At 30.4% G+C, this 27,842-nt stretch overlaps 1 protein-coding gene across 2 annotated transcripts in view; it reads left to right on the top strand.

The window, feature by feature from the left end:
- The window catches only part of Rrp6 (exosome component Rrp6), a 103,357-nt gene that overhangs the window by 52,371 nt on the left and 23,144 nt on the right, over positions 1 to 27,842 (top strand). For both annotated transcript variants that reach the window (XM_085827462.1, XM_085827463.1), the window contains exons 15-19: positions 1,659 to 1,768; positions 6,991 to 7,074; positions 15,394 to 15,483; positions 18,203 to 18,346; positions 25,855 to 26,023. In XM_085827462.1, coding sequence (XP_085683588.1) covers positions 1,659 to 1,768; positions 6,991 to 7,074; positions 15,394 to 15,483; positions 18,203 to 18,346; positions 25,855 to 26,023 — 597 coding nt within the window. The remainder of the gene's footprint in view (positions 1 to 1,658; positions 1,769 to 6,990; positions 7,075 to 15,393; positions 15,484 to 18,202; positions 18,347 to 25,854; positions 26,024 to 27,842) is intronic.

The raw sequence follows: 27,842 nt of genomic DNA, 5'->3' as shown, positions 1-27,842 counted from the left end.
ACACATATCTAAAGGCTGAATGAATGACCTTTATAACTGTCATGTCTGTATTACACTTTTTCAATAATTTTTTTGTATTATCTGATAGATGGGATATGATCATGTCCCAAACTAAAAGACTTTCTAGATTCTTTAAGGCATCAGGTCACTTTCCTCAAACATTTCTTATCCACAGTTTCACACCGTTTTTGTCCATCCATCCTTTCTCGTGAAAATGAATGAAAATACCACTTGGGAAATTACATTTCGGCGTCATCTTTCTTTTAAAAATGACCATGAGTTTTAATTTTGTACCATTCACTAGCAGAAAAGCACAACTGTGAGGTGAGATTTTTCTTAACCTGTTGTTTTTATGTGAAATTTTTTTTTTTGGTTCCTTTCACATCCATTGTCTTATTTCTTATCATATCAAACATTAATGGAGTTTCATCCATATTATGCCTAAATATGGATGAAACTCCAATAATGTTATATTATGCCTAAATATGGATAAAACTCCAGTAATGTTTATGGCTATGGCTTAAATTATGCCTAAATATTAAATTTTGTAAAGTTTGGTGCAAAATACACGCAGAAATTCAAAAATTTATCTTGCTGTATTTTTTTCAGTTTTTGCCAAGAATAATTTACGTGGCAAACTTCTTAATTCCTAGCAACTTATTTTCCCTTTCTGTTTTTCATTGTAAACAAGCAGAAAAAAAGCCATCTTTCATACTTTCAAATAATTTTAACGAAGTGCGTAAACTATATTTGTCATTATTATCACTTCAAAAAAAAGCCAAATTTCAAAACTCTCCAGTATGTAAATTCACATATATCTTAAAAAATTTTGAATAAAAAAACTAATTTTTCGCAGATGTGCCTAGAAATACATCTGCTTTAAAACGATGTTAAAATTTTTATAGGTATACAAAATTATTTTCGAAAATTTATGCAAAAATATTTTTGAAAAATTTATAAAAAATATTTAAAAATAAATTTTTAATATAAATCATAAAAATGGTTGAATTTTATTTAGAATGAACCTAAATTTCAAAATGTGAAAGGAAGAATCAAATACGTTCAATAAGAAAAAAAGATATTTATAATTATACACCAAATTCAATTAACATTGAGGAGCTAAAATTTTGAGCGCTAATATTTTAAAAATTACTCTTGTGATTTTTACAATTTGGCATAATTTGAATTGTAGAATCGAAATATGGAAAAAAAATTGGCATGCCATTTCAGAAAAAATCTGATTTTGTGTCAAAATACTTATATTAGAATAATGCTACAAATAAATCTAATTCATATCCTAAGTCACGCTTTGGAGACATGAAAAACGCAAGTTGTCAATCGGCCTAGTAGAACGGGAGATATAGAACTGTCTCCCCCTTTTTTTGTGCAATGTACTTGCATTCATGAACACATACATATATTTCTGAATTTGGTGCTGATAATAGAAGACTACCCAATTTTCCCTTGTTAAAAATAATGTAGGAGTTACTTTTTAATGTCAGTAGTATTGCAAAGAAAACCTTTATTACTGTTTTTCTTAGTGCATGTTTCTTTTTACATCAATTTTTTTCTATATATTGCTGTTTTATGTTTTTCATATTGTATATAAAATATTGAAGGAAGAATAATATATTTATTGTAAATGTTTTATATTACAGCAAGTAATTCTGAGATTACTCTTCCTCTTCTAAGAAAAGAGCATTCGTCATCTTCACTTTTAAAAAAACGGCCAACCCTTAGTCTTCTTTTTGATATTATTCCAAAGAAGGTATTTGTATTTCTTACTTGAAGAATTTTGCATATACAGTCAAAAGTCGTTAATTCGGACACCCATTATCCGGACCTCAAAGCTAAAAACTTTCTGCGCATGCGCCGCCTTTACACATGCGCATAGGCGTGCGCGTAAGACCTTTACGACTGCGCATATGTGTGTGCGCAAGCGCAGAATATGTTTTCGCGTGCGCGTTTTATGTATAACGGATGGTATAAGCTAAAATTATCTATTTCAGTTAATGTTGATGATTGCGTTGTTCCTTAATTTTCGAATTGGATCTGGCTTATTATTTTTTTGCAGCCTGTAAGAGCAATTTTATAAAAGTAAACTTGAACTTTCGATTATGTCAAATAGAATTTCCGATACTGGAGCTCCCAAAGGATCTACAAAACGAAAGTATGTTTCGATGTCCATCAAACAAAAAGTGGAATTGCTGCAAAAAATGGATAAAGACATGGAGAATGTGACAGAGAGGTTAGTGAAAACGAAAAAATTTCGATTGACAAGTTAGTCGGTATTCTCAGCACAGCAGTTAACGGGACTTGAACAGCGGAACTTTGTAACTGAACAAGAAATTATGTCTGTTTATAGAATTAAAGAGAAAGTATTATCACATAAAACGAAGCAACTTAAACAACTTACATTGAAAGAAATGTTTAATAAAGTAAAAAAATAAATATTAAGCATTTTTTTTTTTTTTTTTTTTGTAAATTTTGATACCCTTTAGATCATAATTGTTCTTTATTTCATAAATTACGGTTTCATATTTTTAATTTTAGAATTTCTGCATGCCATCTTATGTATTATCACATAAAAAATGAAGCAACTTAAACAACTTACATTGAAAGAAATGTTTAATAAAGTAAACAAATAAATATTAAGCTTTTTTTTCTAAATTTTGATACCCTTTAGATCATAATTGTTCTTTATTTCATAAATTACGGTTTCATATTTTTATTTATTTTAATATTAAGCTTTTTTTTTCTAAATTTTGATACCCTTTAGATCATAATTGTTCTTTATTTCATAAATTACGGTTTAATATTTTTAATTTTAGAATTTCTGCATGGCATCTTACGAGATTTAAACTGATGATCTTTAATCCGGAAAAATCGATAATCCGGAATCGCCGAAGTCCCGACAAGTCTGAATTAACGACTTTTGACTGTAGTAATATGTAATAAAAATTTGGTATTTATGTTTTATTCTTCATGAGAGGAATTAAGATTAGTGGTGATTCTACTACTAGCTACTTTTGTTTGCTGTATAACTACAATGATGATGATTTGCATTCCCCCTCCATCCTCAGCAGATTGCATAGTTAGATATGCTAATTCTCCCAATTTAAGCAGACTTTTTTGGGGGGGGATGAAATTCCCATTGTACTGTTTTATAATATAGGTCTCCCAACTTCATCTTATTCTTAGAATTTGTCATAGATTTTACTATATGTAATATAGCTTGATATAATATGATATAACCCGGAAACATTATTTCAGGTGTCTGATATTGGTCAGTTTTCCCCCTAGATTGCCGAATAAAATAGAAGCAACGCTATTTCATATATGAGGTATGGTAGTGTGTTACTGCAGTCATGTCCCAAAATGTCATACGCTATATCTCTAGTGAACATCAAGCACTGCTGCTAGTCATGTAGTCTATATTAGCCAATGAGTGCAAAACTATTTTTTGCATTATTTCTTCACTAAACACTTATGCAGTCTTTTGATTTAGTTGTGTCTATTAGAGAAGTTCAACTGTATAAAAGTTGAATTAGAAACAGATGATTTTTATTGAATTATTTATTCAGGGAAATATCGTTATGTGTATTTCAAATTGCAACGTTTAAATTTTTCAGTTTCACAGATAGAAGAACTGATGTTTAAACAAAAGCACATTAAAAATTTTAGTAGCTAAACCAGGCCTCTGTAGCAAGTACTATGGAAAAAATTATGATACAATTATACAGAAACTAATTAAATTATTATTTTTGTATTTAAAGTTGCATAGTGAAAATGGCTTTTACGCATAAGTATTTATTGTGCTATTTGCATTTAAAGAATTAATAAATAATTTAAAGAATTAATAAATAATTTAAAGAATTAATAATTAAAGAATTAATGATTACATTTGCAACTATTAATTACATACTGTTTAGAATTAGCTCCCTGTATTAGAAATAGCTTTTTTTAATCATTTGAAAATTATTTTGGTCGCTGAGATAATTCTGATTTCTTAGATAAGTCGGTACTGTTTGATTACCTTGCACCCCCAGCAAAAGTTCACACACCTATTTCCAACTTTTTTTGCATTTGCAAAGTCGATGGGGAATAATTTTTTGCCAAGCTAACGTACAAAACGCAATAGCTATTTTCAAAATGGTCATGCACTAAGAATTTCATACAAGAACAAGTAATCAGTAAAATTAAAGAGGCAAAAAATATTGCTAATAAAATGTTTATTTTTTTAATTAATTAACTAATTAATTATTTTATTTTATTTTATTTATTTTTATTTATTTATTTATTTATTTTTGTGCTCTGTTCCCCATATAAACAGTGGTCTGTTTTTAATTTTTAAAAAATAAAATTTGGCGAATTACGGAAATTTTGCATCTGTACAGTTTCACTATTGTTTACTGGTTAAAACAGATATGGTGCTTCATGCATACTTGGCTTGTCATATTAATACTTTTTGGCAACATTGTACATTAATTATTTTGGTGACTGTTTTGCCTCATGAATAGTACTTTCCTACCACTTTTTGGTGGAGGTGTAGATAGTCACAGACTATTGTAAAATCGTCTAATTTTTTAGTTTGGTAAGTTGGTAGTACTGCTAGATTCTAAGCAAATGCTAGAATAATAAAAATGATTAAATCCTATAGCTTTTATATTACTATTCCATAAGTTCCAGAGACACATAAAGATGATGAATTAAAGTTTGTGGAATGATTAAACATTCCATCACATGCGTAAGGAACTTTGAAAGATTGAATGTATGGTTACAGCAGGGAGGAAGGTAACTTATCATTTTTAGTGAGCTGAGAAGTTTTTCTATATTTGAGGTAAATAGTTTCAGGCAAGGAGTAATTTTTTATATTTTATTTGAATGGTATAGGGCAAGGTGAGAGAAAAATTTTTTGTTTTCAATAATTCTTATTTCATAAATGCTGTACTTTTCTGATATTTAATTTAGTTATTTTTAATGAGCTTTGTTATATTGATATTTATCTAAATAAAAATATAAAAAATACAGTTATAACTTTTTAACTGCTTTAAATGCAGGTGATTCATGGCTTTATAAGTGGCCTAACTTAATGATATTTCATACTTAAGAATGGGCTCCCAAATATCCCTGATTTTTTTGCTCTTTGATATTATTCCAAAGAATAATTAATCTATGTGAAATCTTAACTGATCAAATTATTAATTGATCAACTGTTATCTTCTGCAAGTTATAAGCATCTATATCCAAAGTGTATTTGGTGAAAAAAAAAAAAAAATCAAATCTTTTTCCAGCAATACAATCAAATTCTGGATTCTCCAACATCTATTTCATTATCTATAGCATCATTTCTGTCATTATCTTTCAATAAATGTTAGCTTCTTTTGTTGCTCAAAAGTACTCCATTCATTAAACAGTTTCTTTTATATTTATATTTTTATTTTATATTTGTAATTTTTTAAAAAAATTTCTAATTCTTGTCTAAACATTTTGCCAAAGTTTGTTTTTATGTTTTGTTCATTTAAATTAAAAGAAAGAGCACAATATTTCTATAATTTACTAATACAGTGAGTGACATTATTATTATTATTATTATTACTGTAATAGTATTACTGTTTATTATCATTGCTACATATGATATTATTATTACATCTGCATTATAGTGTAATAATAATATGTTATTATTGCTATTAAGATTATCATCATTATCATTCTTATTATCCTCATCACTGTAATACATGTTTTGTTGAGGATTAAAGTTGGAAAGAAAGATTTTCAGCAATACGTATCATTTTCTGGATGTCCTATTAATTGTTTTTACAGTCTTTTGGAATTGCATTAAATGAATTATTTAATGTATATAAGGAATTTAAAATGATTTAATCTCCCTCTTAATTAAAAACTAAAAGGCCAGTAGTGGTGAAAGTCACTGATACAGTGGTAGTTTCATTCAAGTTTGATTCCAGGCAAATGGGCTGGTTGCATAAGCATTTGCATCTTCTTATGTATAATGTGGGAACGAGCCAGTTTCCCTTAGAAAATTCCCCATGAAGACACTCTTCCCTTAAGCAGATAACCCTCACATGCTCTTCTATAATCAAATAAGTTATTATTATCTAGAACTTGAGGAAAAATATTAAACCCACTTTTTATGTATATTTATATACTTTGTAAAATATTTGATAGAATTAAATTTTACTAACAATAATTGAAATTCATTGAGATTACAGCTCTGGTTAGTGCAGTTTACATAGTCTTTGAGTGCCAGAATTTTATAATTTTCAGTGAAAAGAAAAGTGAAAGTAATTTTATTGTTAAAAATCATTTGAAGGTAAAATACATAATTATGCATATTGATGCGGAATCTTCATAATAATATATGGTATCATGCGAGCTATGCATTGTATTGCATTTTAAAAATACCTAAATTAAAGCTCTTGATTTTTGGGATGCATATTAGTAATATTAAATAATAATAATTTAATAATATTAAATTTATAAGGTCCATTAAAAGAATGGAAGATCATTATATTGAACCAAGCCAAAGAATTGGAAGATATAAATAAAATTTTATCCCTTTTAAAAATGTAGTATTTTAATAAAACAAATATGCAAAATCCTTGGACTGCTGCATCACTAATTATGCCTAATTAAGTGGCTTTCAAACTACATATTTGAAACTATATGAACTAAAGCAGTTTCAAACATTTCAGAGAAATTCATTTATTCATTCATAATATTTGCAATTAGATTTTTTTTTCATGTACTATAAGAAAGCAAATAACATTTATCTGTTCTTATCATAAGATTAGTTGACTAAAAAGTCATCGGGTAATATGTGGAAAGAGGGAACTGTAGTGATTTTTTTTTTTAAGAAGGGTTTACTCTATTTTTAAATTTAATACTTTAATTTATGTTAGTTAATATAGAATTCCATAATTATGCAATTTATATTGTTTAAAGAATAGTTATGTAAGCAATTTTTTTTAGGTCCAAACATCTGATCCTTCGGTTGAACAATCAACAAAAAAGGTTCTAGAAGTTATCAGCAATTTATTTAGTCCTTTTAAAAGGGTATGCCAGTATTTCTTTGTTATGGCTTTATTTATAGTTTACTTTTCATGTGTATTTCAGACTTATCTAATATATATGACATGTAATTTGACTGTATTAATTTAGTATAACATAATTAATGAATATGTAATATGTGTATGTAAGTTAATAAACATTTATTCCCCCCAAAAATCAATTTATATATTGTTTTTCATTGTATAATGAATTTCCAACCAATGTTGCAAGTTTTCCCAGTTACAGATATCATTGCCTGTCGTTGCAAATCGTTTGAGGAAAATTCTTGAAGGAAGTCCAGTTAGCATTGATCTCGTCATTTTTAGAAGATTTTGAAAATAAGATAAAATCCCTTTATATTGCTATATTTAAATGAAAATACAGATGTAATTAAATCTGTTTGATCAGCTGATTTTTCTGGATATTGTGTGTCAAGGACAAATGAATTCTGATGACATCATTGCCAATAACTACAGATATTTATACCACTGTTATAAATTCTCTAGCGGATTGCAGTCAAAGCAAAATTTAAAAGTTCTGTGTGCACCTGAAAGAAAAAATGCATAAAAACATTTCAATATGTATGAATTCAGTTCATTATTTCCAAGCAACAACCAATTCGTAAATAATTTTTTTTCCCAAACCAGGAAACAAAAACTTTTGACATGTCTTTTGACATTTAAATTTAATATAATACATTCAAAAGTCTTTAATCTGGATGTCCATAATCCGGAAAGATCTATAATCCGGACCTCAAAGTTACAAACATTCTGCGCAAGAGCATAATACGTTGACACATGTGCATTTAATGTATAATGGACGGTATAAGCTAAGCTAAAATTATCTAATTATCTATTTCAGTTAATGTTGCAGATTGCATTGTTCCTTAATTTTCTAATTGGATCCAGTTTATTATTTTTTTGCAGACTGTTAGAGCAGTTTTATAAAAGTAAGCTTGAACTTTTGATTACGCCAAAAAGAATTTCCGATTCTGGAGCTGCCAAAGCGAAATCATGTTTCGATGTCCATCAAACAAAAAGTGGAATTGCTGCAAAAAATGGATAAAGATTTGTTTGTTTGATCCTTTGTTTCTCTAACCATTCCGAAATCTGTTTATCAATTTCACGCTGCTCTGTGGGGGAAAGGGGGAAACGTCGCGGCGCGCAATGAACATGAAGTTGATCTGTCAGCACTATCCTTATCTTCATGGCAGATGTTTTTATTTTATTCGGCTTATAATTCATTACTAAATGTAATATTTCATCTCGATGTACTCCATCTTTGATATGATTTAAATCAAATCAAATTCCTCGTCATTATAAATATCTCGAATACAAATCAAATAGTTTTCTGGTTGCAATTATCTAATTTCGACTATGCGTAATGTATGCTTTACGCATGCACGAGTTGAAAGAAATGTTTAATGAAGTAAACAAATAAATATAAAGCTTTTTTTTTTTTTTTTTTTTTTTTGTAAATTTTGATACCCTTTAGATCATAATTGCTCTTTATTTCATAAATTACGGTTTCATATTTTTAATTTTATAATTTCTGCATGCCATTTTAGCAGATTTAAATTGATGATCTGTAATCTGGAAAAAGAGAATCTGTAATCGCCAAAGTCCCGACGAGTCCAGATTAAAGACTTTTGACTGTATAACAACTTTTTCTCAATACCAATAAAAGAATTATCATAGCAGTAACGTACCATGTCAGTTATCCGAACCTGAAACAAAAAATTTACTTGTAGACGCTATTTGTTTATAATGCTGACATTAACGATTTTTCAACATACAATGAAGACACATGCAATTGTGGGCTTTCTTCAACATCAGGATAATAATAATGTGTTTAATGTTTGGCAATGATATTTTTCTTTCATAGTTAGTGAAACTAATAAAGTTTTGATTAACAAATTCGATTTGAAAGTGAGGATTGGCAACACTTTTGAAAATAAAGCAGATTTTTATTTCCAGCGTTCGAGACTGTTGTCACTCGGAAAAATGAGTACGGAAATATGCATTTTTGGAGTTTTAAATTAATATCTCAGCTCATTAAAGTTGTGCAAAGATGAGAATGGTCAAAATGGCTTCCCACAAATTTTTGGAATCCGAAGGTACTTCTCTCAAAACACCCCGTCATTCCAAAGGAGATAATGCCACAAACAGATAGACAGACACGCACAAATTTTAATAGTATAGATTTGCTGAAGAAGAATTAGTTTTAAGTAAACTTATTTGAATGACGACTCATCTGCTCTCAGTACCGTGGCCAAAAATAATGTTTTTATCAGTTTATTTGAAACACATGTTGGACATTTGATTCTTGAATTCCAGTGCATTATACTTCAAAAAGCCTTGTGTGCAGAGGATGCTTTTGCTTCCTTTGCTAATAAAGCGAGATTTAGACCTCATAAAGCCCTAAGCGATTTAAGATATATGGCCCTTTATAAGTCTGTCATAATATATTGTAATAGTATTTATACTATATTTTTAAAGTTTTTTGGGGGCCCTAAGCTGTAGCTTATTTGTAAATCTGGCCCTGTTTGCTAATATAATGGTCGTTGTCACAAAAATATTGAAGCTCATATGGTTGAATGCTTTAAATAAATGAAAGTTTGATGCTTTGCTGAATGAAATAAATTTGGTGTACAATGGCTTATTGATGCATAACAGTGTTCATTATTTGAGCTATGGTAATGTATTTCAAAGATTTGGTGATTGCTTGGAAGAAACTGGACTGTTTTTAGTGAATGAGAGAAAAAGTTAACAATATTCACAAATAATGGATGTTGCGTGGCTTGCGTTTATTTTTATATCTTTTACCAGCATTTCAATGATTTGAAAGTAAATTTTTAAGGCCTAAACAAAACAGTTATCATTATGGTACATCTCATTTGTGCTTTTGAGGCTAAATTTTTAAGTTTTCATTAAAGATATTGTTTCCAAAAACTATAGGTATTTCCCAAACTTGAAATAATTAACCAGCAATTGCGGTTTACATGAAAACTAGACCAAGCAAAAGTCGTTTCTTTGGTAATGAATTCTTCAATTAAAGAATTTTCATGGAGGTTTTCTCATTTTACAGAGTTATCAGAAGCACTCAAATTTACTATGTACCCTGATGTGATTCCACTTGATGAACTTGACTAAATTTTGTTGGTTGGAAATATAAGAAATTGTAATGCAGCTCATTATTCCCAGTCTAGTTCAATATGGACTTAAAAATTTATGAAAATAAGGGAGGCATTAATGGAATTAGAAAGTGTTCACCAGTATGAATGAAAATGCTGATACTAAAATTATGAAACCTGGATTCAATTCCAGACTCGTATAGCTCTCTGGAGAAGCTGATATTTGCTATTTTGACATTATTTTCAACTACCTATGCCTGCAAGTCATTATTTTCAGAAATGAACAAAGATTAAAGATTTGCTGGAAATCATTTGTCAGATGATTCCAGTTCAGTTTAGTTCTACCAGAAGTAACAAAGTATGAACATAATATAACTTATTTAGCATTTGAATTTCTACAGCAGAAGTTGTACTAATTTTTTTTTATTATTATTTAATAAACATAAAAACTGTTAATGTTATGGTTGCCGTACTAATGTTTGTTTCTGATTGCAAATAAGGGATATTAATTTAGAAGTATTTAGTTTTATTTTTTTTCCTCACTTATAATGAATTCAAAATTCTGTTACCAAAAATTGGCATGTAGGTACATAAAGGTTCATCATTCTGGACTGAAGGTTGTCTTTGAAACGAGTGTGAAAAAATGTATACTGTTATCTTTTTGAAATTAATACATTAAAAGAAGATTCTTCATAAATCAAATAATTATATAATTTAAATTTTTAAAAAGTTTTCATTTATTGCTTCTATTGTTATTGTAAAACAATTATTACTTGTAAAATTTTACTTATGCTAAAAGTAGATTTCCTTTTCTTTGTAACACAATTCAGTATTTTCTCTTTGGAGAGCTGCTTTCTTCAGTATTGCATAATTTGATTAGTGTTCATGTGCCGACTTAAATTTGGATGATAAAACCCTTAAATGTTGGAGCTGTTCTAATTTTTGTAAATACTGGAAAAAAAAATTACAAAATAAACAAAGGTAGATAGAATATGTAATTTTAATCACTAGATAAGTAGTAAAAATTAGAAAATAACTAGTATTAGGACTGCAACAATTAACTTCTTTGCATTTTCCATCGAGAGGAAGTCTCTTTTTCACAGGTTAATAATTCAACTATTAAAACAATAAACAAGATGGATAATTTCAAATATATGGAAAAGATCAAAATCGCTGTCTTTATAAACTGACCAAAGGCAAGGACAGTCAAAAGTCGTTAATTCGGACACCCATAATCCGGACCTCAAAGCACTATCCTTATCTTCAGGGCAGATGTTTTTATTTTATTTGGCTTATAATTCCTTTCTAAATGTAGTATTTCATCTCGATGTACTCCATCTTTGACATGATTTAAATCAAGTTCCTCGTCATTATAATTCGCTTCCGATAGTGAAGAAAGTGACCCAGAGGTTATTGAAAACGAAAAAATTTCGATTGACAAATTAGTCGGTATTCTCGACATGGCAATTATAGGACTTGAACAGCGGAACTTTATAACTGAACAAGAAATTATGTCTGTTTAATAGAATTAAAGAGAAAGTATTATCACATGAAACGAAGCAACTTAAACAACTTACATTTAAAGAAATGTTTAATAAAGTAAACAAATAAATATTAAGCTTTTTCTTTTTGTAAATTTTGATACCCTTTAGATCATAATTGTTCTTTATTTCGTAAATATTACGGTTTCATATTTTTAATTTTGTAATTTCTGCATGCCATCTTGCCAGATTTAAACTGATGATCTATAATCCGGAAAAATTGATAATCCGGAATCGCCGAATCCCGACGAGTCCGGATTAACGACTTTTGACTGTAGTAAGTTACATCACCAGACCATGAATCTTTAAGTTACTTCTGTATTATATACCATATTTGATGGCATATAAGACGCACTTTTTTTCCTAAATTTGGTCTCAAAAAAGTTACCTGCATCTTATATGTGAAGGACGCAGGTTAACTTTCAGTACTGAATGCTATTTTTAGCCCGGATAAAGGTCTAGACACACATAACTTTTTCTATCTGCCATAATTATTTTGCACATGCGTGAAATATCTGTCGCCAAAAAGCGCCAAAGCTCGAAGCTGATGTCGAAGTTACATTACGTCTATGGAGCCTTTCCTTCTTTATATATACTTTCTTTGACTCAGCCGACATCGGTGCTTAAAACCGACTCGGTATCAGTGCTTAAAACTATTTGTTTAAAAATATACCCTGGAAAATATGACTACAGGAAACAAGAGATTAAGCTATACAATTCAGTATGAACTAGGAGTGTTAAACTACCCAAACTGCATGAAAACAAAGCAGCAGCAAGGCATTTCGGTCCTCCACCTACCGAAAAAATGATACGTACTTGGCGACTGCAGGAAGATGAACTGAAGAGTGCTAAAAAACAAAAACATAACCTTCGATGGCCAGCTCCATCTTGGCCTGAATTTGAAAATGCCGTAAAAATGTGGGGGATACATAAGAAGAAATCTGGGATAAGTGTTTCAACCAAAAGGATAATCAGTAAGGCCAAAGGATTTGCAGAAAAACATGGGAATCAGAACTTTTCAGGGTCTGAGGGCTGGTGCTACAGGTTCATGAAAAGGCAAGGCTTATCGATGCGCACAAAAATAACTATTGCACAGAAAATGCCAGAAAATTATGAAGAAAAAATACTAGCATTTCATAGATTTGTTTTAAATGCACGCAAGAAAACTTCTTTTCAGCTCGGTCAGATAGGAAATATGGATGAAATTCCACTCACATTTGATGTACCATCCAACAAGACTGTGAGTATTAAAGGGTCTAAATCAATAACCATAAAAACCACAGGTCATGAAAAAACCCGATATGCGGTAGTTCTAACATGTTGTGCTGATGGCACAAAACTACCGCCGTTTTTCATATTCAAAAGAAAAACTCATCCAAAAGAAAACTTCCAACGGGTGTAATTGTTCATATTCATCCGAAAGGCTGGATGGACGAAGCTGGAATGAATCTGTGGTTACTAAACGTATGGGCGAGGCGACTGGTTTTGGATCAGTTTAGCGTCCATAGAAGTGAAACCATAAAGAATAAAGTGAGAGAATTAAAAACCCAGATAGCTGTCATTCCTGATGGACTGACTAGCCAATTGCAGCCTTCAGATGTATCGGTGAATAAGCAATTTAAAGGGGGGGGGAAACGAGAACAATATAACAAGTGGATAGGAGAGCCACATCACGCCCTCACACCCTCAGGTAGAATGAAGCGACCCTTTATTTCACAAGTGTGCGAGTGGGTAAAAAGATCTTGGGAGGACGTAAAGGCTGAAGTCATTGTTAAGTCCTTTAATAAGTGCGGAATCAGTAATACTCTTGACGGAACAGAAGATGACGCATTATTCGAAGAAGGTGATTCTAGTGATGACGGAAACAGTAGTGATGACGATATTCTCGTTTTTGATGATGATGATGATAGTGAAAAGGAATTTTTATGAATCTGTGTTTTTTGTTGTTTCTGCTTTATTTTGTAATATGTTTGATTGCTTGCCATTCGTTCATTTATTCATTATTAAAATTTACATATCAAGTTCAAAATAGCTTGCTGTTTGTTAATTTTCCTTAATAAAAATATGTTTGGTAGTTGCATTCAATGATTGTTTATTTGGCTTTTACGAAACGTGAGAAATAAAAGAAACCAAATTTTAAGTTATTGTGGTATCGCGCTCTCGCGCGGACTATTGTGTGGCCTTCTAAATCAGGGTGCGTCTTATATGCCGTCAAATACGGTAACTCTTGGTAATTGAACAATATTTTTGCATTACAGTGCTGATTTAGGTATAAAAGGGAGAAAATGGCTGATGAAAATTAACAAATAATACTTTTACCAGTATTCTGGTGAATATATCCCTTTATTTATTTATTTTTTAGAATCAATATTTATTCTTCAGGGGGGGGCAGTAGTAGAAGTGTTGTACTTCTAAGGCTGCTAATACAAGTCGGTTTGTTTCGTAAGAACAACTGTTTGGAACAATTTTTCTGCTTTGTCACAACAGCCAATCACCACAGATCGCTTTGGGGTTAACGTAGGGAAAACTGGTTCCCCGTTACAAACAAGCTGATAGCATTCGAAGCTCATAGCTGATTGGTTGAAAGTGAACAACCTGCAATTTTTTTGGAAATGAAGGAAAAAGTCGCGCGTTTTTCTTTCAATAGTAAACCAGGCAGAAAAATTGTCCGAAACAGTTGTTCGTGTGAAACAAACCCCATGTTATATGGGCCTAACGTTTATTCTGTTTAGAAAATTTGTCCCTCACTGGCCAGATGGTAACAAAAACAGTCTTATTTTTTAAATAATGTTTGTGGTTACGTTCCTCATGTAGATTGTTTGACGTCTTATAGTATTCTGTTGTGGTGAAAGATTTAATGTAATAAATAATTGTACTTTCTTCCCTCGGATAAAATTTTTAATATCCTTTCCCTCAGTACTTAGAATGTTAAATTTACTCTAGATTTGTTAAAAGAGAAAATATTACTCCCCCCTTTCATTATTTTTCTTTTTCATTTGTTCAGTAAAGTTATGAATATTTTTGAGATTTAAGAAAATTGAATGAAAAACTGGGATGTTTTATCAGTGTTTAAGCATTTATTCAGAAATGAATTTAGATACTTTTTTATTTAAACTTTTAGTTTTTCATGCATAAGAAAGCATCATTTCTGAAATGCATAAGTCATGCTTCTTACGCTTTCATGCAAAAGAAAGCATCACTTCTGAAAAAATCTTGAATTTGAAGGAATATTTTGAGTTTAAAATACTTATGAGTTTCATAACAAAAGTCAGATTTGATATCTAAGTAGCTGAATAGTCAAAGACAGTATTATTTGTACCATTTCAAACATTTAATGTAAAAGCAGCTAACATCTTGAGCATTTCAAATATTTATTAGTATCCATACTTGTAACTATTCTACTTACTATCCATACTAGGGAAACATAGTTAAATTTTTGAAAGTTAGAGGTGCATAATTCTGCAAAATTTAATAATGATATATTTTATATTAATTTATTCAATGATTTCTTAATTTAAATTGCATCATTTAATGCTTCTCTGTTGAAAATTTTATATATATTGTTTAGAGAAAAAGTAAAATTCCTTTAAAAAATGGAAGAAATATTTTTCATATTCTTCAGAAATTTTTATACACTCATTTGACTTTCAGTTTCAAGTAACTGAACAACTCCAGTCAGAACAGCAAAGAACTGAGACCCGGCAAAGAAGTGAGACACAAGATAAAGAAATAACTGTACAAGTAATAAAAATTACATGTATTCGAATTTCGTGTAATAATATTTGATTATAAAAATATATTCTTATACAATGCTTTAAAAGTAATGGCATCAATATCTTGAAAATTTATGTATTTAAAAGTTTCAAGATCATGATAAGCAATGTCTTGAAAATTTATATATTTAATATGATAGTTTCGAAATCACAATAAACAGTGTAGGAAATCTTTTGAATGTATAGTGTAAAAAAATTAAAAAGCCTTCAAGTGTTTCATGAAATAGTGAAGATACATAATTTTAATACACTGAAGAAATTTTATTTGGTAGTAAGGAAAAAGAAACACAATTCTAAGTTCATTCCTTCTTGTGCTTGATTGTAGTTGAAACTTAGATAGGTACTCCTTGCAAAATTTGCCTAAATTAAGTAATCAAATCCAGTTCACTGAAAAAAAAAATTGCACTAAATTTTTATGATGCATATTTATTCAGTTTTAACAGTATTAATAAGGACCTGCACACTACAGTAGATACCAGTGCATGTTCATATTTACGAAAAATGAGCAGGGTGATGTCCTCGCCAAAGATGCCCGAATAGTTCTCAATTTTCCAACAGCTTAACCCTTACCGATGCTGATGCAATAGCCAGCCACAGACTTACCTCCCAATCAATCAAGAATTCCATTCCTGCACTAAATTGTAACCATGTCATTTCTACTACCATAGCCAGACTGAGGACAAAACATTTGAAAGCAATGAAGATATCCTCTGATGGTCAACGAAATTATAATAGCTGTCCTCACTGTATTGATATTGAACTTTCTTCAAACCATCTCTTCAACTGTCCTGCTATTTTGCCCAAGCTATTGATATAGCTCCCTTGCATCAACTTCTGTATTCTTCGAAAATTATTGATGTTGTTGCGTCTGTTCTGGATACTTTTGGCCCTATTTCACTCCTCTGCACTGACGCCTTGGATGTTTTATGTATTAATATCACATCACAGAAAATACCAGAGTTGCTATGATACCTGGAAAACCGGAAAAAGTCGGGGAATTCGAAAATTTACAAAAAATGTCGGGGAATTTAAATATTTTACTCAAATTCTGGAAAAGTCGGAGAATTTCATACTCTGATCCCCCAAAAAGGGAATTTTGCACGAACATTAGAAGCAATCACTTTCTTGGTTAATTATGTATCACGTGAGCGTAATTCAGGCAGCTGGTGTAAAGCAAGTTTCCAGCAAACTCGAGAATCAAGAGACTCGACTGCGCATGTTGAACGAAAGAAAATACCTACTCTCCTTGTATTAAATGAAATCAGTTTAATCCTAGTATATGGTACATGTGGGATTTGACATTATGATGAGGCACTAAATCAGATGTTTATGATCAGTAAATGGGTCATTTTGGTGTTGGCAAAAATTTTTAAATTCGTGCCTAGGCCATACTGTAATCTAGGATTTTACCACAAAATCTTTTAAACCTTTTTTTTTTTTTTTTTCTTTTCAATAAATGCCTTATTTGTCATTTTGCAGTTAAATAAAAAAATAGTAATCAGTCATCTAACATTATATTATGTTAACAATATAATTATATTATGTTAATCTAACATTATATTATATATAAATGGTTAGCCTATCTATCATTATATAGGCTAACCATTTAATATAACTATATTCTCCAAAATATCGTTGATTATCATAATTCAGTTTTTAATATTAGTTAATTAACTAATTATTTTAATATTATTTGTATTATTTAATGTGGCTTCTTCCTTCTAAATTTATTTATTATTAGTTAATAGTATTTGGCGATTTTCTCTGCCATATTCTTGAAACTTATCCTAGCAGTATGATGGTATACCATCATGAAATTTAATGCACATATTTTTTGTGTATGTGTGCTGCTAAATAAAAATAAAATGCTTCAATTTATATTAAAATATCATTAAATAGATTTCTTTCATTTAGCTGCAAAAAAAGACATTTTTTTTGTTCCAGATTGAGCAGATTCTTATCTCAATCTTCAGTGGAAAAAATAACTCCTATTATAGTTAGTCATGCTTTGGGAATTTTATATATGTATGTTTTATATATGTACGGATAGACTGGAATTTTCTTAAAACACACCTGGAAAAGTCAGAGAACTTCAATCTCCTGTTTGACTGGCAACCCTGGAATACAAACTTTTTTTAATTATTTGAATGATCTTAATCTTACCTTTAAAAACTATTAATTGTTTACAACTCAAAATAATAGAAAGATTATTTTTATTGAAATTGAGGAGAGCCATTCATTAAAAAGAAATGCATTATGTTTGTTAATATGACTTATTAAAAAGCAAATGTGTTCATTAAAACGCATTGCTAATATGTTTTTATGAAGTGTTAAAATAAACCTGTGGTTGATTTTTCTTAATTTCCTGGAGGAAATGGATATAGATTGTATTGCAGTAGTTAGTAGATATTAAATTTTGTGTGAGAACCGTGGGACATATTTTTTGGGTTATGTGAATGCGATATCCATGATTTGATTGAACTTGTGACGAAAGTGACATTGCTTAAAAGAGCATTAAAGTATTAACTGCGGAGAATATGATATCATTGTTTAAAAAAGTATTTGTATTTACTTTTTCTTATAATTGAATCATTCAATAAATTAATTTTATTTTTAAATTTGGATTTGTATTGCATTTTTTAAAAACATTATGTGAATAATTTTAAATTAGTGTGAATTTGTTTTAGGATCAAAATAGTTCAATACACGAAGATTTGAATGAAGAATGTACTACTACGAAGGAAAGTGCAGAAATTCAGGAACCGTCTGTTTCCAATGAACCGATAAACGAATCCTGCGAAATATTAGAATCAACACCATTATGCAAAAAAGTTTGTGCAGATTTTAAAATTTCTTTTCTATGGGAATATATTTTAAATATTAAGATTAAGCATTTTAGTACTCATTTTACCTTTTTATCATTTGTTTTCTTATTTATTGATATAATCTGTCCTTCATTTTTCTATTCTGTGAAAATGACTGAATGTATTTGTGTTGCAAAAAATGTAAGTATCCATAAGAAAATGAGTCATAGCTGTAAAACTTGGCATGCAGATGTCATTTGAAGAGTTAGCAAATAATTAGAATTTTAGCACCAGTGGTGTAACAGGTTTATTAACATTTGTGAAAAAAAGCATATCATGCAACATTTATAAAGACTAATGTTTTCATGGGCAGTTTTAACTAAATTGTATGATTTGATATTGTAAGTTGTATATGATGTCTTTCAAACAGACATAATGGTGTTACAAAGTATTGTTTGTTTAAATCAGCAGCTACATTTTAAGCTAAAGTGAAGCATGTTGGTTGAATAGATATATATACTGTGATCTCCACAGAAGCAATACTTTGACTATTTCTGAGTGTGAGTGGTAGTGTCTCATATAAAATTCCTGTTAATTGACATATAACCTGATGATACTTAAGGGTCTTCTTCATATTACTTTTAACCATAACAATCATTGAGATTTAGACACTTCACTATCCCACAGAACTCAAATATTTGCTGTTTTTATTTTTTCTTTTTGTTCAAAGATAAACTTTTTCCTCTAAAGCTGGCCTTATAAATATTTCTTTTTCTCTTTCACCAGCTGCCAAGAGCTGTTATGAAAACCATGTTCTTGCCACTCTCAAGGATGTTGAATAGCATCATCCTACCCAGGAGAATAAATTCTTTTGTATTCGTTATTCTTTTATCTGAAAATTAACAAAGACGATTCCCTAAAGGCATGCTTTCAAACAAGCAGTAGTTCCCATTGTAATGCCCGCTAAAAGGGGGAAGGAATTCCATTTTTATTTTCGATCTTTTTAAGTGAACTTTGTTCTGTATGATTCTGATACTAAACTTTCTGGAGAGGACTGGACCAGTTAGGCCATGAATCTCTTTTCATTTCTGCCATATTTTGAAGGTTGGAAAACATAAAGTGACTAATTTCTGTTGGGGGTAATGATCTAGGCCACATCTAACCTGATGACTGTGTCTCGTTGCTGATGCCTAACAATATGTTTCGTATCAATGAGTCTCTTTCAGGGAAAATAGTGAAGTGATTGATGAATGATGTAGTGTTCTGAGATCTTAACTGTTAACTCACTATTTCATTATTCCCTCTGCCTCAGTCTAATCTTTAAATTTAGCAATAAATTGCTAATTTTAAAGACTAGCTTAAAGTAAAATAATCGAATCCTTACAAGTAAAATACCTGGTGCATTGGCATTTAAAATACAGCAAAATAATATTTTATCAAAATTCTCATGTAAAACTGTAAAGTAAGTAAGTAATCAGAGCACCAGAAATATTTCTAATATAGGCATTAGCCCATTTACTTGCAAAACATATATGTGTTTGTAGATGGGGGGGGGGGAACCTGTTTGGCTGTAATATAAAATCTGAAAGCTTTCTGATTTTTTTCCCCTTCAGTTCATTTTTAGCTAATATAGATAATGTACTTCATATATGTTTTTTTAAAAAAACCAAACAAAGATGTTGTTTGTTCTGTTATTAATTTGAGTAGATGGTGTTTTTTTTTTTTCCTTAAAAACATGTATCATTTTTGTCGTTATAATTTCTGATCATGTAAAAATTTTGTTATGTGTGATATTTACTTATACAGCACAAAGTTCGTAAAATTATGTCTGTTTATGGAATTAAAGAGAAAGTAGTAGCACAAAAAATGAAGCAACTTAAACAACTTACATTGAAAGAAATGTTTAATAAGGTAAACAAATAAATATTAAGCTTTTTTTTTTTTTTTTTTTTTTTGTAAATTTTGATACGCTTTAGATCGTAATTGCTCTTTATTTCATAAATTACGGTTTCATATTTTTAATTGGATAATTTCTGCATACCATCTTACCAGATTTAAATTGATTATCTATAATCCGGAAAATCCCCTAATCCGGAATTGCCGAAGTCCCGGCGAGTCCGAATTACGGACTTTGTACTGTATAACTTGGGCTTAGAAAATGCATTGCATTAATTTTGTTTTATATTTTGTACCTGTAACTTTGTGTAATTATAATGTTTCAATATTAATTGTAATACATGTAATATGAAATATTTCATATGGTTATAGGAGTAGAAGTTTAAATAATTCTATTGCTAAGGTTTGAGGTACTCCAGAACTCTATAGCAAGAGATAGATCCAGTACTTTTTTTTGATAGGCCAGTTTTAATGATAGCCCTGTATGCTTGAATGCAGCAACATGTGGGAAAGGCAACTATTGTTCAATGTTTGAAATACAAATTTAACCATCACTGTGTATTATAGAAGGTGTTCATACATTTTAGTAATGACTTTGATTTTCTCCATGAACTTAAATATTAATTTAAAAATATAAACATGACTGGCATCAAATTGGAATAATGTTTAATTATCATCTGCAGCATTGCAAATATTCTTTTCTTTAAAATGTTGCTGAAAAATAAACAATAGATCAAAGGCTATATTTTTGCGTTGTCCAAAGAGAAATACTCTTATTCAGTTACTGAACAAAAGGTGTGAAAAGCGTGGTTTTAATATTTCTACATGTAAAATAAGTGACATAATTAATATGAAAGGAAAGATATGTCAAAGTTTACATCTGGCTGGGTAAAAGGCAATAAATGCATACCCAACAAAGATACTTACAACTTTCATTAAATCGCATCTGATGTTTTAAACAAAAATTCAGTACCCCCCCCCCCAAAGAATTATTACAAAATCTTTAAATATCTCTGTAGGAACTGCGAACAAAATTATAAAGTCTGATTTAAAGCTAATCAAAACAAAGAAACATGATGTTCACCACCTAATGCCGAAACATGTTTCTCGACATAAGGTTATGTGCAGATTGCTGTATGAAAATTATTTTGGAGGTAAAAATAGATATATATAATAACAATTGATGAGACTTGGATATACTTAATTGATTGCAATAGAAAAATATTGATTTACTACCGAAAAAGAGGATAAAAAGACTTAAAATGTTGGTTCAAAGAAAACAAGGAAAGTTTTTCTAAAGGTTATTACTGGAGTCTCTCATAACAGAAAACTTAAAATAAAGAAAGTAGAAAAAAATATCAAAATTAATTTGGATTATCGTCAGAAATATGTTTTAATACCTATTTTTAAAGAAGAAATTCCATCTCTTTATTCAAACAATCTTCATTGTGTTAAGTTTCAACAGGATAAGGCTCTAAGCCTTACCTCTCCCCTTTTTATACTGTTCCGTTTTTTGAAAATGGAATTGAATCTATTTCCTTTATTGCTTCCCACCTAAATCCCCTGATGTGTCTCCTATGGATTACTGTACATTTGCACTTTTAAAACAAGGTGTTTATAAGCGACACCCCAAAGCATTGGACTGGACTGTGGAAGATTGTGAAGTAGGTGAGGAATAAAATCAACCTTGATGCTTTAAAAAAAGGATTTTTATCTTGGAAATCAAGATGTAATATGATAGTTCAACAAAAGGGCTATCAAATTGAACATATTAGAAAATAACATTCTAAGGTTTGATTATATAAAAATCTTTGCAAAATTGTTTCAAAACTGTGGAACACCCTTTATTTTTAGCTACAAAATTGTAGCAAGTTTACAACTCTTACAAGAATCCAGGTCTTAGACATATAAAAGAAGGCATTTGCCATCCTTCATGCATCTTAAGTATCAGATGATACCATTCAGAGACTAATCATAGGTGTTAAGATTTAATGTCATTAAAAGGGGCCTTCTTAATAGCAGTGGTAGCTTCCTTAACGTCATGAATGAGGCTACCATTGATAACCTAGCATACCAACAGCCATTTCGATAATGCCAAATTCTGCCATCCTATAATTTGTGAATAAGAGACATAATTAAGACACAATAACACGCCGAATAAATACTGATTCAGAAGTCAAACAACAAAAATCAGCGTTAATTCACAAAATTTTCACAGGACTAGTTTCGATGGTTTTACCGAACCATCATCTTCAGCTGCAAAACCGCAAATAGCAAACCGCAAACTTCAGCAAACTTCAGCTGCAAAACCGCAAACTTCAGCTGCAAAACCATTTGCGGTTTTGCAGCTGAAGATGATGGTTCGGTAAAACCATCGAAACTAGTCCTGTGAAAATTTTGTGAATTAACGCTGATTTTTGTTGTTTGACTTCTGAATCAATAAGAGACATGTTTTCTAACAATGAATCCTTCTTTTCTATTGCTTCTAATGACTGTCTTTTAAGGATGTGGAGGAAGAGTTGCTAGTGTTCCAGTTTTGTGTTTGTTGTTGATTGGCACACAACTATCATGTTTGGTATAAAAATCTGAGGAGTTATCTTTTGGAATATTCAGCTTCCTCTAATTATACTTCAGAGTAATCTGATGGCTTGCATGTATATCAACACCATTTTATAAACAGTAGTTCTGTTTATGCTACCAAAACACTGGTGCCATTTACCAACAAGACATCATATCTCACAGTACTCACAGCACATTGCCCAATTTCTTGTAACATTTAATGCTTTTGCATAGCTATCCAAATCCCTAGATTTGTCACCTGGGTTTGTCTTAGCTCCCAATTCCCAATGTCACCAGCAGACCTTTTTTTTTTTTTTTTTTTTTTTTTTTGTCTCATCTGCTAGTAGATCATAGAATATCCCAGTTTTTTTTTATTTTTAGACTTTACTGAGGAAAGCTGCCCAGGAAAAGGCATGCTTGCAGTAAATTAAATGTACTGAATAACTGAAACTTAAATTGTGCAATTTCCATTCCCTTCATCCTTATTGATTTTCGGTATAATTTTCATATGGAATTTTAGCTGATCTGAATTATTTTAATCTACTGCAGCAGTCATTTGTAGAGTTTCATACATAGATTCAATAGTTATCAAGACACAATAACACGCCGAACAAATACTAATTCAGAAGTCAAACAACAAAAATCAGCATTATATTTTCAAAATTTCACAGGACTAGTTTTGATGGTTTTACCAAATTTGCGCTTTTGCAGCTGAGGATGGTGGTTCGGTAAAACCATCGAAATTTGAAAATATAACGCTGATTTTTGTTGTTTGACTTCTGAATTAGAAACTGTTATCAGTTAATATTTGTGTTTAATTTAATTTTGTATCAATATATGGTACGTTACTATGCTTATTCACACAATAATATTTAATTTAATTTTCTTTGTATTTAAAAACACTTTGATAAATAAAAGCTTTCCTTCCTTCTTTGGGATTATCTCAGTTTAAAAGTGTAAAAAAAATACAAAATGAAATTAGCCAAAGAATATGAAATTTAGGATATCTTATTAAATAATAATATATTTTATATCAGAATCATAAAGTAGTTGAATAATCTGAATAATGCTTTAGGAGTCAAATTCATGCAAGTTTGGAGTTCTTTTGAAATGATGCCACCAAATAGAATGAAAACCTTCTAGTTTTTCATATTTGATTGTTGGTAACTATGATTGTTTTCCCAGAATCTTTGGGAAATTTTCTACTAGTTTATTATATTTCCTGCAAAAATTAAATTGCTTTAAATTCTTTTTACTTCCTTATACAAATTTCTTTTCTGCATGTCATCTGTACGCATAGGCAGAATAAAGGACTCTTTATTCCAAAATGGATTTTTCGTGACATTTCTATGTTTGAACTTATATCTTGCATAACTCAAAAATATTAGCCACAGAAGATTCAAATTTTGGATATGGGAATGCTATAACATCTAGTTGTGCACCTCCCTTTTCTTATTGCAATTGGCCTTACTAAAAGTGTGTGTGTGTGTATATACTTATATAAGCAATAAAATAATGTTTTGTGTGTGGGGGGGTCATTTTAGATAGGGTCATGGAAGAGTCCTGTATAGTGTAACATGTATTTTATAACAGGTGTAAGTTACACACGAACATTACATTTAACTTTAAGAATATTACAGAGCAAGAGTCTGATACAACCTATCATGTGGGATGCTTGGCTTTTACTGAAGTACTTCTCTGGCTACTCACCAGAGGGCAGCCTTGTTGTCACAGTTAGTCCAACAGTTTATGTTAAAGGATTGGTTACAGTTTTTAATTTTTAAATGATTTTTCTTTAGTAATATTTTTATTTGATCCATAGAGTGTCACTCATTGGATGAGTATATGAATATAAATTTCCATTTCTTGTTAGACATTGATTTTTGTAGGAATTTAGAATATATATTATATGAGATTATTTATGTAAAAGAATATTTAAAATAATAAGATAGCAGTCAGGGGGATATTTAATTTAGGATTTATAAATTTAGTTGATTTAATTTTAAAAAATTTGTTTTAAGTAAATTCTAGTTGTATACAGTAGTCAGATATTTTTATATTTGTAATTCATTACAAATTTTACTTCATTATATACATTTTATTTCTGTGACATTTCATCATGTCAGTTTCAATTAAATAAATCGGAGGAATTTCATGTATCATCATTTTTAGAACTATTATGGATTTTCTGTGATTATTACTGATTTCTACTCCTTTTATGTAGTTCTGGATATGACAAAAATTGCTGCAGAACGTGATAAATTTGAATTGTATGACTGTATAAGAGTAAGCAGAAGTGAAAGCCTAAAATTTTACTCATGGTCATGATCAGTGTATCATATTGGCTGCAATGGTTGTGCTGATATCTCAGTTGATATGTCAACTTAAACCCATTGTGCTGATGTTATGTGAGCTGTATTGGGCTTTAGTATCATGTTGCTTTCAAGGAGGAAAAATTTCAGATTTTTGCTGAAAATAAAAAATATCCAGATTCTATTTCAAAAAGTTGCAAAAATAAATATGTTCTGTTAGGTATAACAATTTTGGCCATAGCCTATAACACAGTTTTTATGTATTTTTTCATCCACAACTTTTTTAGCAGCTTACAATGCTTGTTTCTAGAACAGACCTTCTAATATTATTCTTTTTACATATGCATATATTAAAAGTAGCTGATTCTTTACTATTTAGATTTTAGTACACATGTATTGTGGTTGAACTGCCACATTCAATGGGGCCAGTGCTACAGTTGTTGTAACTGTAGTAAAAGTGCTACAGTTGGTGTAACTGTAGCCAGTGCTACAGTTGGTGTAACTAGTGTAAAATTTTGTATTTGCTCTGGGTGGCAGAATATAATAAGCAGAAATTGCCCTGGATAGTAAAAGATGTAGTGCTGATTCTCTACATAAAAAACAGAAGATAATTCACATCCCCAGTAGTAATTTATGCATTAAATTTGACTCATGTGAAAGACTTTTTTTTTTTTTTTTTTAATTATGATTATTCTTATGCAGACTGTGGATTTAGACCTGAATGTTTATCTTTTAAATTTTGAAATAATTTCTGTATTTGTATTTCAGAATAAAAAACGTAAAAAAAGGAAAGCAGATCCTGATATTTCACTCATAGACTCTACTGAATCTGGAAAGCCTCCAAATAAGAAATCATGCACACCAGAAGTTGTAGTTTTAGATGATGACAGCTTTACACCTTATGATTACAGTCAAGCAGAACATAATTCCATATTTGGTAAAACAAATTATTATATATTATTGTACATACTAATATGAAAGTGCATATTTTAGTAGATCATAAAAGGTTATTGTATTTAATGCTCTTAAGAAGTAAATATTTATCAGAATATTTTGAGCAAAAGTATTGGATCATATAAAAAATCTCCACAGTCTTTTGGTTCATTTTTGAACAAAAATTTTCTTTATTGAAAATAAATTTTAATCAACTATATATTGATTATTATAGCCTATGACCTTTGGCCATTTTTGGGTAGCTTCATAATTCCATCGGTGTAGAACTTCTGTGGATTATCGTGAAAAAAACTTGGTGAAGTGATTTTCAGCAGTGCTTCGGTCGGCCAATTTTTGATCATCAAGAGAGTTTTGCAGAGACCGAAACAAATGGTGATCAGATGGTAGGTCTGGGCTATATGGTGGGTTCATCAAAACTTCTCAACCACTTTCCCTCAGTTTGTTTTGAGTCATTATAGACGTGCGTGGCCGCGCATTGTCATGATGGAACACAACTCCCTTTTTGTTGGCCAATTCTGGTCGGCCTTTCTGGTTTGCTTCTTTCAAACAGTCGAGTTGTGTACAGTACAGGGCCGCATTGATGGTTTCACCAGTTTGCAGGAGCTCATAATGGATAATTCCCTTTCAATCTCGATATCAATATTTCCGGAACGGAATCGAGGAAACCACTCCTGGGTTTTTCGTTCACTCAGGGGATTCTCATTGTACACTTCACAAATTTTTTGAAGTGTTTTTACCTTTTTCATAGGGAAAAAACATCACATACCGTATTTCTTCTGATATTTCACTCTTATTCAAATCAATATAACTTTTGACACAAGCAATGCTTATGCGAAGTACCTGAAGCCAAATATAAAATATGAAACAATGCAAAAGATACAAAGAAAAAAATTGGTAAAAGGAAACAATAATACATAGTTATGTAAATTTAAAAGAAATAGATGGCTACATGAGAAACCCGTTTGGTTTGTTGCTTTCCATTTTTAGGGTAGAATTGAAGAAAGTTTATTTATAGATTAGCTGGGGCCAGAGATCATTAGAGTTTGTAAAAGGGGTTGGAAATAATATAGGATATGATGTAGATGATTAGAGACAGCCAGACCTGTATCAGGATAGAACTAACCTCTTTGGATATGTAAGATACTATGCTTTCAAGAAATTTCTCCCAAAGAACTTTTAGTCTGCACTTTCATTAGCCTGGATTATACAATGGCTTAAGAGATGATATTTTGTTGATGCAAGATGATATCTTTGTTGTTGTCTGAGAACTACTGTAAAAGAAACTGTCAGTCAGACTGCCAGTCATTAGCAGTAGAGTCAGTTGTATTCAAAGCTGCCTTTGATTATAGTTCAATCAGAGAATGTAGCTCTCTTAGAGATTCAATATAGGCAGTATTTTATAATAATTAACTAATTTTTATGATTTGGATCTTCATTAGCCCTCTCCAGGATGCAAATGAGTTGAAGCGTATTTAAGGTGAGGGTTTTGAATGTTTTAGATATAGAGCTTTTGATAGTGATACTTGCAGCTTTACTTTCTATTGCCTAGCTCAGCCAATTAATACTCTGGCATTAGCCATTTACTAGGCAACGTTAAATCAAATTAAAGCAGAGCCATCCTAGTTAAGCCAAATTTATGTAGTCTTTGGCTACAAACTTGTAAATTGAGCTTTTTATTATTTTACCACCTCCAAAGTGGCAAAGGTTTGGATTGTATGCGCAAGTGGTGTCTTCAAGGGTAATAAAAATCTTTACTTAAAATTTTGTTGTATTTGTTGTTACTTATGCTCACTTGTCTGATG

Source organism: Stegodyphus dumicola, chromosome 12 (genome assembly GCF_044657685.1).
Source record: "Stegodyphus dumicola isolate Sdum_Otavi_A_Nest chromosome 12, ASM4465768v1".
NCBI lineage: Eukaryota > Metazoa > Arthropoda > Arachnida > Araneae > Eresidae > Stegodyphus > Stegodyphus dumicola.
The sequence above is the reverse complement of the archived record's forward strand: the minus strand, read 5'-3'. Positions and strand labels throughout refer to the sequence as shown.